At 35.6% G+C, this 12472-nt stretch overlaps 1 protein-coding gene across 2 annotated transcripts in view; it reads right to left on the reverse strand.

The window, feature by feature from the left end:
* Window positions 1-377: 377 nt before the first annotated feature.
* ARMC1 (armadillo repeat containing 1) overlaps window positions 378-12472 on the reverse strand; it is a 38299-nt gene continuing 26204 nt past the window's right edge. For both annotated transcript variants that reach the window (XM_025477850.3, XM_025477851.3), the window contains exons 5-7: window positions 3475-3591; window positions 3315-3389; window positions 378-2552 (exon numbers count right to left, since the gene is read on the reverse strand). In XM_025477850.3, the coding sequence (XP_025333635.1) occupies window positions 2361-2552; window positions 3315-3389; window positions 3475-3591 (384 nt within the window). In that variant the 3' untranslated portion in view covers window positions 378-2360. The remainder of the gene's footprint in view (window positions 2553-3314; window positions 3390-3474; window positions 3592-12472) is intronic.

The following is a 12472-nucleotide window of genomic DNA, read 5'->3' on the forward strand; positions in this document are numbered from 1 at the left end:
AAGAAAAAATTCTAAAAAAAAAAAAAAAAAAAGAAAAAAGAAAAAATTCTTTGTTCATCCTCCAAAAAAAATACTTGCACAGTTACTGCTAGCCAGTTACAGCTACAGACTCTCGGTTCTCAAAGAGCTCAGTTGGGAAGAAACACTGGTAAATATCATTTCAATCTAATTTAAGTGCTACAATGAGTGTATGTAGAGAAGCAGCTGATCCAAACCCACGGAGAGGCAGGTGTGGTGCTGGGAAGATGAGGGGAAGATGCATGGGAATGAGTCGGGTAACGCACCTGCAGGGAGTTAGGAGAAGGTGCCAGGCAGTGTGGATACAAACAGGCTCAAGAGTAATCAATAATGCTTATATCACAAAGATGCAATATCCATTCAATTTTAATTATGTTACCTTTTATTATTTTACAATATATTTCAAAAAATGCCATTACAGTTGCCTTAACTGCTCTATAAGACCTGGAATAAAAGAACACTTAGAACACACAAACATCAAGCTGTAATACCTACTTGTACTGAACCATTACTACCAAAGAGACGTAGTTTTTTTTAAATAGGCAGATGTGTGGCGATGCAAAATAAAATACAAACTTGTTAAAACAGAACAGTAAACTTTGTTTTAATGGCTATAGAAAGGAGGTGGTTTTGTTTTTGTTTTTCAACACATCTGGTTCTGGCAGCAAGTTTATTATGCATTTAAAACAATACAGGCCCTGAAAGCTTCTATTTTCAGTTGTGCGTGTCAGCTGAATCAGAGCCCAGATACATAAAAAATATTCTCAACACCCTCAATACCTCTCCCTCCAGAAGGTTGTGAACTCGAGATTGTTGTTGGTGAAGTATATTACAATAATTTTTTTCCAGTGATACTGGATGCTTTTAATTTTCTCTAAAAGAGAAGCGATGAAAATGCAAGGAAACCCTCAAGGGTCCAATTTTCACTTCATATTCTCCACAAGCAGTACAGTAGCAGCTCTACATGTTGATGAAAAAGAATTTCAATTTCTCCATATGAGTTTCTTAATCATATTAGCACTAAAAATTTATCTGGATTTAGCTGGATTTCCACCAAAAGGAAAATTTTAGTTGCCAAATATTTCAGAAATTTAATAAAGCATTCCATATATGTAATTAGCTCTTATCTACCAAAAAATATATATGTATATATATTTATATTTATTTATCTTACCTTCACTGAAGTTCTTTTTTTCTGGCTGGACATGAGAACAAAATTAAGTGGACCAATGCTGGCTTTATTTCTCTATAAGCAATAATTTGAGTCTTTTTTGTTCATTCAGTATGATTGCATGTTCATAATAAATTCACAAAAGGCAATACAAGGAAATACCTACTGAATAGGCATCTGCCAAGCAATTCATGTTTTAAGGTTAGACTCTACCAAATGGCACTATGGCATAGGCATTTGATTTTTGTTTTCTTTCTTCAAGTCTGTTAGTTCTTGACTTTTTTTTTTTTTTTTTTCTAGCAAGGGATGGTATATGAACACAAAGTAAGGACTAAAGACCATCTATAGTCGCTCTCAATATTATGCTGGACGGAACTCTTAAGAGCTGATAAAAACCACACTGAGCAACAGTCAACTGGAGCATCTGATCACACTCAGTCTCCAATAGTACTTTGCTAATATACACGTTTCGTTCTTCTCAGCTGATTCTGGGTTGATCTTATTAAAATTACAACAAAATAAGACGACAAAGTTTTTGTAGACTTGTATTTTTAGAGGACTGCTTTGTCCGTATGAATGTGTTTTAATTTGCAAAATGTCTCTCTAGTAATGTTCTTTCTATAAACATGGTTGGCAAAATTAAAAAAGGCACAAAAGGGGGATGAGAAATGTTTTCATCAATTTTCAGTGAAGAGTATCAAAGCAAGTATCTTTCATGAAGAAAAGCAGAGAAGATGTTCAGTAATTCATGCACAACTTGAGCTAAAAAAAACCCCCCACAAACCCCCCCCCCAACTTCTCTTCAGATAGGTCCTGAGGCTTGAGGAGAAAATAAGTTTTCCTAATCACGTGCTTCATGTAAAATAAAATGTAAAGCTGCACATACATATGTTTGGTTTAACAGTGGACCCATGTTTTTTAAAAAGTGAGGCAATTAAAGGAAAACAGAACCAAAATACCTTCATAAACAAAGAACTCCACCTGTAGCCTCTGTCCTTCTTACCACTTAGTGGGGCAAAATGTCCAATAAAATGTAAAATGCAGCATACGCAATCATATAATCTAAAAACTTTTCATGATAACTTATTGCAAATTGCACTTGACAGTTCACCACAACAATGGAAAACTGGCCCCTTGTTGGTTCACACAGTCCTTGAGACTCAAACTGAAGTCACCAGTAAAAAGATCTGGATAAAAAGTTTGCAGCTGTGCTCAGCCAGCTAGCTCCACCCTCTGGGTGTGAGCCGACCCGGGACACTGCTTTGTCTTGCTCCTTTGTCGGACTCTCATCCTCAGGCAGGTAGTCAGGCAGTTCTGTGTTCTGCTCTACTTCCACAGGTGTATCCTGGAATGGGACCAGCATCTGATATGGAGAACATGTTAAGAGTTAGTATAAAATCAACCTAAGTGACACGGATACATGTCTTTAGTCAAAAGTCAACTTTACTCCTCATTCTAATCACTGTTTCTCTCAAGAGCTATGTTCCTTTAAAAATTTTCCTCTTACATGAAGGGTAGGCCCAATTGCTGAGCACAGAAAAGCAGAAATATGAAAACTAAGATGATTTTCTCCTGAGGCTCCAAGAATAAAGGTGCAACTCCTGTCTATTTAAAGAAAACAAAAGCAATTATTTGGCTACTGTAGGCCCCTGAACCTCCTTTCTGTGGGAAGACAAACAGGCTAAAGGGATACAAATCTGTCTTCCCTATCACAAAACTGGGGGCAAAAGTAGCAAGAGGCAAAGACTTTCACCAAATTTATCTATCCGTGGTGGGAACAGACCTTTATTTTTTGGATTGGCAAAACTAAACTAAGGTTAAAAAGACTTTAAAAACCAATGCAAGGAAATTAGATATCCTTTATTTCCGTACAAAATTAGGAAAACCTCTCCACTGAGATAAAGAACAGACTCTGAAATCCACAGAATATAAGAATAGACTTTGAAATCTATAAAATCTCTCTATATTTCTAACAGAGTTAACCTTAGCCAAGAAACATTAAGATAACCTGACCCAACAACACTCCTATATATTTGGCAACTAATAGCCTGAAAATAATAGCAATCTGCTAGCCATAAAGGATAATCAAGAGTCAGGTATAAAGAAAACTAAATAAAGCATTTACCTCTTCTCCACTTTCACTTTTCACAACTTGCTGAGCCTTCATAACCTTGGTTGATGCTATCGCTGATGCCAAAGCCTAGGCCAGGATTAAAAGGAACAATTTTGAACACTGATTGGTTTACCCATAAACTCAAGAATATTCAGCCATTTAAAATACTAACCTCTGCTTTCAAATCTGAACGGATCCGCACCACACATCTCTGAACAGCCATTTGAAAAGTAAAGCTAATAACACCTTTAATTTTTAACAAAGCCTCTTCACAGAGATTTCTCCGAGACTGAAAAGGTAAGAAAATCACAAATTATTAAAATTGCCAAATAATAAACGGAAACAAATTAACTCAAACCACACTAAATTAGTCATTATATGGGGGGAGGGGGGTAATAAATATGCCTATTTCAGTTCTACCGTCTCATACTTAAGGGCATGCTGGATATAGTGTTTGGTCAAGTTTATTAAATTTTATAAAATTAACATACTAGTAATTCCTGCTGGATTTTTTTCAAGCTTCATTACTAATACTTAGTTTCAATAATTTTTATCAGAAACAAGTTTGCCAATGTTAATTCTTAATGCAAAAGGAATGGAAGAACAATACAGAAAAAAATAAATTTTTATAAAGTTTTACTGGAACACAGCCGCACACATTTGTTTATCTAACGTCTGAGGCTAGTTTCATACTATAGCAGAGTTAGTAGTTACAACAGAGACCATATCTGCTTAACCTAAAATACTTACTATCTGGTCCTTTAAAGAAAAGGTTTGCTGACCTCTGCTCTGGCTTAAAAATCTAAGGATAATTCTGATAAACTGATGTTACAGTTAGTGAGTGTTCAGTGTTTGAGTCATTTTTTTTTTAAAGCAGTTGGTATTTATAAATATCACTGCATCCTTCATTTATGGCATTCTCAATGATTACCATTGCATTCTCAAGGGTTTTTTTTTTTTTTAAGATGTTATTTATTTATTTGAGAGAGGGAGAAAGGGAGAGAGAGCATGAGTGAGGGGTAGGAGCAGAGGAAGAAGCCAACTCAGCCACACAGGTGCCCCCCTCAAGAATCCCTCATTTTAGTTTTCATTTTCCTCTGACAACACAGTGTCACATACTCCTTTAGTGTTTGACTCCTAGTAATACACTACTGAGACCACTGTTTATTCCATCTGTCTCATCTTACCTACAAGGTCCAGTGCCTAAAACTAAGTGACTTTCTTTCCTACTTTGTCCCTTAGTAGACTATTCTCATCACTTCAACCATTATTACCATGGAAAACATAGATGTATATCTCCAAGACGACTTTATTTTTCATTTGCTATCAGACATACCCACTTGGATATCAAGTGGTCATCTCAAACACAAGATCCAAGCAAAAATGGATTAAAAAGTAACTAGAGGGGTGCCTGGTTGGCTCAGTCTGTTAAACATCAAATTCTTGATTTCGGCTAAGGTCATGCATGAGATGGAGCCTGCTGTTGGGCTCCACACTCAGTAGGGAGTCTGCCTGAGAGTCTCTCCCCCCACCTCTTCCCTTCCCCCCTACTTATTTTCTCTCAAAAATAAATGAAATCTAAAAAGAAAAGAAAAGAAAAAAAAGACAGTTTCACCTTATCCCTCCCCTCCACCTCCAGCTCACATATCGTATCAGCACCTCTACATTTTCCTGTCTTTACTGAGACCAGGCATCTGAATCAGTTATTTCTGACATGACAGACATCTGCAATTGACCCTAAGTCCCTGGATCACCCTGAGAAACACTGCTTCAAATTACCTGATTCACTCTTTTCTTCCATTGAATACAGTCAATCTTCAAATTTATTCCAACAATCCTTTAAAAGAACTCTTTAATCATTGCTTTCCTCCCTACTAACATTATAGTACGGAGCCAGATTCAACTTGCTAACACTTTATTTTAGATTTTAGCAACCGATTTCATACAATATATTGCCCTGTTTTCTTGTCTGTGCTTTGTTGAGTTTTATCATTTGGTTTGTGCTGGCTTTCAAAAGGAACTGTATTATTTTTATTCATTAAACTTAGATGGCACTGTTGATATTTTATATATCCTAATCTCATCCATTCAAACAATTTACATCTACCAGAGCTTGTTTTCTAGAAACTTTTCAGGACCTTGTGACCCCAGTTTCAGTAAGATAGTTGTTAACTATCTTATTTGGCAATGTCATGGATAATATGCATATGAAAATTCTCCCCTCACTCTTACTTCAAGAATCCTAAATCCTGGGATCCCTGGGTGGCGCAGTGGTTTAGCGCCTGCCTTTGGCGCAGGGCGCGATCCTGGAGACCCGGGATCGAATCCCACGTCGGGCTCCCGGTGCATGGAGCCTGCTTCTCCCTCTGCCTATGTCTCTGCCTCTCTCTCTCTCTCGCTCTCTGTGTGACTATCATAAATAAATAAAAATTAAAAAAAAAAAAAAAAGAATCCTAAATCCTGAGGCCTAAATGCTGTGGATAATCTAAAGTAACCTACCTGGCATAGCTAAAAAGCTAAGTGGTAATCAGGTTGCTACTCTTAAATATATAAAGTTATATAACTTAGCACTGCTCAAAATAACTTCAGGAAGACTTCCAAATCCAGTCAAGATGGAGTAACAAGGACTGGATCTAACCTCCAGGCTTAAATAACTGAAAATACAGACAAAATAAAATGAATAAAATAATAATTTCCAGACAATGAGAAACAAACATCCCTGAGAGAGGGAAAACAAATGAAATGAGCTCCACAAGAATATGAACATATTGCCTAGAAAGTTTCCAGGCTATAACTTAGAAAAGGAGAACTCAAGGGAAACCAGCAGTCTTCTTCATTTAAGGACACCGCTGAAAATTCAGGGAGGTCAAGGCACAGAGCACAGGACAGAGCACAGGAGAGGGCAGAGCTATGCAAAGAGGGCCCACAGAGAGAGGCATGCACTGGAGATCTGGAGTGAGCTCCTATCAGGTTTTCAGCTGAATGATTATCAGTACATGCATGTGAAGAAAGAACCTGAGGTTAGGTAAAGAACCAGGTTGCAAAGGAATAGAAGAAATAGTTCTGCAGGCTCAAATCACACTGGAAATACTTCAGGTTTCCATCAGACAGAGTGAAAAAACTTTGATATACATGGGGCATGAACAGAGAACCCAGAAGAGTACTGACTCAGTAGTGTAGCAAAATTATCCCTAGGATAAAGGGTGCTACGGTCTTGCCTAACAAAACTTAAAAGCAAGCCTCAAAAAGAAGTGTTTGCAAGTAACTGTGATCGAGAACAAATCTCAAGAATATTTTTAAAGGATATGCATACAAATAAATATATGCTATATCCAACAAAGTTTGCAATGCCTAGCATCCATTTAAAAATTACCAAGAATGCAAAGAAAAAAAAAAAACCCCAAACCAATCTGTAATTAGAAAAGTCAATCTATAGTTACAAAAATCTATAAAAAACATACTCAAAAAACACAGATGATTAAATTATAGATAAGGACATCAGAGATAGAGAGAAGTGTAAACATGTTAAGGAGATACACAAAAGACCCAAACAAGTCAAACTTCTAGAATAAGGGGAGCCTGGCTGGCTCAGTTGGTAGAGCATGCAACTCCTGATTTCAGAGTCATGAATTTGAGCCCCATGTTGGGCATGGAGCCTACTTAAAATAAGAAAATAAATAAATATAAATAAAACAATGTCTATGGTAAAAAAAAAAATACACTGAATGAGATTAACAGGAAACTAAACACTTGTAAAAGAAAAATTTAGCAAATACAACAACAGAAACTATCCAAAATAAAAGAGGTAAAAAAAAAAAATTAAAAAAAAAAAGCAGAGTATCAGTGATCTGTGAGACTTCACATGGTTGAATATGTGTAATAGGAATCTCTGAAAGACCAAAGGGAAAGGTGGGCAGTAAAAATATTTGAAGAAATAACGGAGGGGTGCCTGGATGGCTCAGCTGATCTGAAGAAATAATGGAGGGGCACCTGGATGGCTCAGTTGATTAAGTGTCTGCTTTGGGGTCAGGTCATGATCCAGCCCCGCATCAAGTTCCTTGCTCAGTGGGGAGTCTGCTCCTCCCTCTTCCTTTGTTCTCCATTCCCCTTCTGTGCTCTTTCTCTCTCTTTCAAATAAATATATAAAATCTTTAAAATGAAAAAGAGATAATGGAAAAAATTGCCCAAATTTGCTGCATACTATAAATTCAACTGAATAAACATGAAGAAAATTATACCAAGGCACATTATAAACAAATTGATCAAAAGCAATGATGAAAGAGAAACTCTTAGAAGTAGGCAGAGTGAGAAAAATAAGATATATTACATACAGAAAACAAATAAGAATAATAGAATCCTTGGGACACCTGGGTGGCTCAGCGGTTGAGCATCTGCCTTCGGCTCAGGGCGTGATCCCACAGTCCCGGGATCGAGTGCCGCATCAGGCTCCCTGCGTGGAGCCTGCTTCTCCCTCTGCCTATGTCTCTGCCTGCCCCTCTCTCTGTGTCTCTCATGAATAAATAAATAAAATCTTTAATAAAAAAAAAAGAATAATAGAATCCTGAATAGAAACAAGGCAAGGAAGATGATAGTAATGTCTTAAAGTATGGTGTTTAAAAAAAAATCCTGTCACCTGGAATTTTACACCCAGGGGCGGGGGGGGGGGGGGGGGGGGGGGAGGGAAGGATTCTTCCAGACATACAAAACCAAAGGAGTTAAAGACTTCAATACCTGACTTTCAAAAAGAATAGAATAACTAGAGAGAAGATGAGCAAGAAAAAGAAGACTTAAGTAACAGTATAAATAAACAAAACTTAACAAACACTTCTAATATTCCAAACAACAGTGCATACATTCTCAGGTATGTGTGGAACATTCACCAAGATAGACCATGGTAGGCCGTGAAACAAGCCTCAATATACTGAAAAGGATTGAAATCATACAATGTTGTCAAATCTCACATGAAGTGAAATTAGAAATTAATGACAAGGAAATTTGGAAAATACAGAAATACATGGAAATAAACTCCTAAATAACCAATGTGTCAAAGAAATCACAAGAAAAATTAGAAAATACTTTGAAATGAATTAAAAAACCCCCACCACATAACAGATCTGATGGCATATAAAGTACTGCTTAAACAAAAATTTATATTCACTACATTAAAATAGAAGAAAATCTCAAATCAATCACCTAAATTTCCATTCTGAGAAAGCCCAAAGCAAAAGGGAGGAAAGAAATAATAAAGATTAGAGCAAGGAAAAAAGAAACAGAAAAAAGGGGGAAAAAATAGAAGAAAAAAATATCAATGAAAATAAAGTTGGTTCTTTTAAAAGATCAACAAAACTGAAACCTTTTAGCTAGACTAAGAAAAAGAAAGAACCTCAAAGTACTAAAATCAGGAACAAAAGACATTATGACCAATCTAACTAAAACAAAAGGGTTTTAAGCAAATCTATGAACAAAAGTATGACAACACATTAGATAACTTCAATGAAATGCACAAATTCTTGAAAAAAAAATAAAATTTCCAAAACTGACTCAACAAAAAACAAACAAAAAACCCCAACAAACCTATAATTAGTAAAGAAATTAAATTAGTAACTAGAAAATATCCCACAAAGCAAGCTCTGGACCAAATGGTTTCATTGGTTAACTCTGTCAAATGTTTCAAAGAATCAACACCAATTTTTTTCACAACTCATTCAGACAGTTCCCAACACATTTTATGAAGCCAGTGTTCCCCTGATACCAAAACCAGAAGAAGATATCACATGAAAGAAAACTATAAATAAAACTGTAAAATATACTGTAGGTAGACACATGCATAATGCCCCAACAGAATCCCAGCAAACCGAATACAGCAGCATATTAAAAGCAGCATATACCATGATCAATTGGGATTTACCTTAGCAATGAAAGGTTGATTCAGAATATGAAAATTAGAATGTGAAAATCAGAATATGAAAATCACCAATACATGATATTAATAGAATTCAACAACAATGAAAAGACAAATAAGCAACTTAAAAATAGACGATCAATAGGCATATCTTTAAAAAAGAAAATATATGACAAATTAAAGATGTATACAATAAACCCTAATGCCTGGAAAATGGCCAATAAGCATATGAAAAGATATTCAACATCATTAGTCACTAGGGAAATGCAAATCAATACGTCAATAAAACAAAACAAAGCCAAAAAAACAAAAATCCCCCATATAAGATACCACTTCATAGCTAGTAAACAACAGAAATGTATGTTGACAAGGCTGTGGAGAAAGTAGACTCCTCCTATGTTGCTAATGAGAATGTAAAACAGTGAAGCCATTGTAGAAAACACTCTGACAGTTACTTGAAAAACTAAATAAAGTTAATGTATCATTCAGCCCCTCCACCCCAGGAACATATCCAAGAGAACTGAGAACATAAATCCACACAAAAACTTATACAAAAATGTTCACAGCAGAATTATTCATAATAGCCAAAAAGTGGAAACAACCTAAATATCCATCAACTGATAAATGAAAGAACAAAATACAGTATATCCATACAATGGAATATTACAAAGAGGAATGATGTACTGATACATGCTACAATAGGGATGAACCTCAGAAACATTATGCTAAGTGAAAGTCAGACATGAAAAGTCATATGACCTATGATTTCATTTATACACAATGTCCAGAGGAGACAAATCCGTAGACACAGAAAGTAAATTAGCGGTTATCAGGGGCAGTGGGCAGTGACTCCTAATGGGCATGAGGTTAAGTTCTGGAGTAACGAAATGTTCTTGAATTAGATGGCTGTACAACCCTGTAAATACACTAAAAGAACTGAATTGTACACTTCAAAATGGTGAATTTATAGTATGTGAATTCTATTTTAATTTAAAAAAAACCTGAAAGAATTCATGGCCAGCAGACCTGTACTACTATAAGAAATGTTAACAAAAGTCCTTCAGACAGAAGGAAAATGGAATCAGATGAAAATATAGAATTTACACAAAAGAAAAAGAGCCCTGGAAATGGCAAAAGTGTAGGTGGACAGAAAATACTTTTTCTTATTTTTAAATGTCTTAAAAGAGACTGACTTTTTCAAAATCATAGAGACAGAAAGTAAAAATAGTGGTTGCCAGGGGCTGGGGGAAAGGGGAATTATTGCATAATGAATACAGAATTTTATGTTTTACAAGATAAAAAACTGTACATTCATAAGAAGCATAGATGTGATGGTTATACAACATTATGAATGTATTTAATACCCCTGAACTATATACCTGACAATGGTTAAGACAGTAAATTTTATGTTTATCTGTATTTTATCACAATAAAGACAAAATTTTAAATAAAGACTATTTAATGTACTAACAAGTGGGAGACCTATGCTCCTTTCCTTTTCGAGTCTGCCAGATGCTCCATCTGTATCTCTCTGTCTTCAATAAATTGTTTTCACTTCCAAAAAGATAAAGTAATAATAATGCACTGGGGATTTATATCATATGTGGAAGCAAAACATGTAATAACTGCAAGGAGGCAGAGAAAGAAGAAATGGAAGTATAATGTTCTAAGTGTATTCTATGCATGAAGTGATATAATATTAATTGAAACTTCAGTATGGTAAATTAGAGATATATAAAATAAACCCTAAATCAACCAACAAAAAGAAAGGAAGGAGAATTGTAGCTAATAAGCCAACAAAGGAAATAAAATGGAATCATAAAAAACATTCAATTAGCCCAAAAGGCAAAAAAGGCAAAGGGAACATCAAACTGTTGGGACAAATAGGAAGCAATTAGCAAGGAGTGCCTCGCTGGCTTAGTTGGAGAAACATGCAACTTTTGATTCCAGGTAGTGAGTTCAAGCCCCACTTTGGGTGTGGAGATTAAATAAATACATAAACTTAAAAAATAAATAAATAAATAAAGGAAAGCAATTTAGCATGATAGTTGTTTTAAAACCAACCATACCAATAATCATATCAAAAATAAATGACCTCAACACTCCATTTAAAAGGCAGAAATTGGGCAGCCCTGGTGGCGCAGCGGTTTGGCGCCACCTGCAGCCTGGGGTGTGATCCTGGAGACCCGGGATCGAGTCCCACATCTGGCTCCCTGCATAGAGCCTGCTTCTCCCTCTGCCTGTGTCTCTGCCTCTCTCTCTCTGTGTGTCTCTGAATAAATAAATAAAATCCTAAAAAAAAAAAAGAAATAAAAGGCAGAAATTTTCAGAATGGATTAAGAGGCAAGGCTCAACAATATAGTGCCTGTAGGAAATCTACTTGAAATATAGACATGAATAGAAGATACACACTAATCAAAAGCAAGAAGAAGAAACTAATATTAAAAGCAAAGTAGAATGAGTTCAGAAGAAACTATCCTGTACTATTACAATATTCTATATTAGAATACTATACTATATTCAATATTACTATGTTATACTATGCTATACTCTAAAAATCTGTGTACAACTGGTGTTATTTCTTCCTTAAATATTTGGTAGAATTCACCAGTGAAGCCACCCGGTACAGGTTTTCTTTATGGAATGGTTTTTAACTACAAAGTCAATTTCTTTAATAGGTATTGAACTATTCAAGTTATCTATTTCTTTTTTTTTTCTTTTAAAGATTGTATTTATTTATTCATGAGAGACAGAGAGAGAGAGAGGGAGGGAGGGAGAGCACGAGCCAGAAAGACACAGGCAGAGGGAGAAGCAGGCTCCATGCAGGAAGCCCGATGGGGGACTCGATCCCGGGACTCCAGGATCACGCCCTGGGCCTAAGGTGGCGCTAAACCGCTGCACCACCCAGGGACCCCCCAAGTTATCTATTTCTTGAATAAACCTTGTCAATCTGTTTTTCAAAATTTTTTCCTATTTCATCTACATTATCAAACTTATTGGTACAAAGTTATTTAAAATATTTATTTTCCTTTTAATGTCTATAGGGTATATAGTGATGGTTTCTTTCTCCTATTTCTGGTATTGATAATTTGTGACTTTTACTCTTGATCAATAGGTCAATTCTATTGATCATGTCAAAGAATCAGCTTTTGATTTCATTGGTCTTTATTGTTTTTCATTTTACTAATTTGTTATGTTTCTTCTACTTACTTTGGATTTAATTGCTCTCCTTTTTCTAGTTTCTTCAGGTAGAAGTTTAAGTCACTGA

The sequence above is a fragment of the Canis lupus genome, chromosome 29 (assembly GCF_003254725.2).
Source record: "Canis lupus dingo isolate Sandy chromosome 29, ASM325472v2, whole genome shotgun sequence".
NCBI lineage: Eukaryota > Metazoa > Chordata > Mammalia > Carnivora > Canidae > Canis > Canis lupus.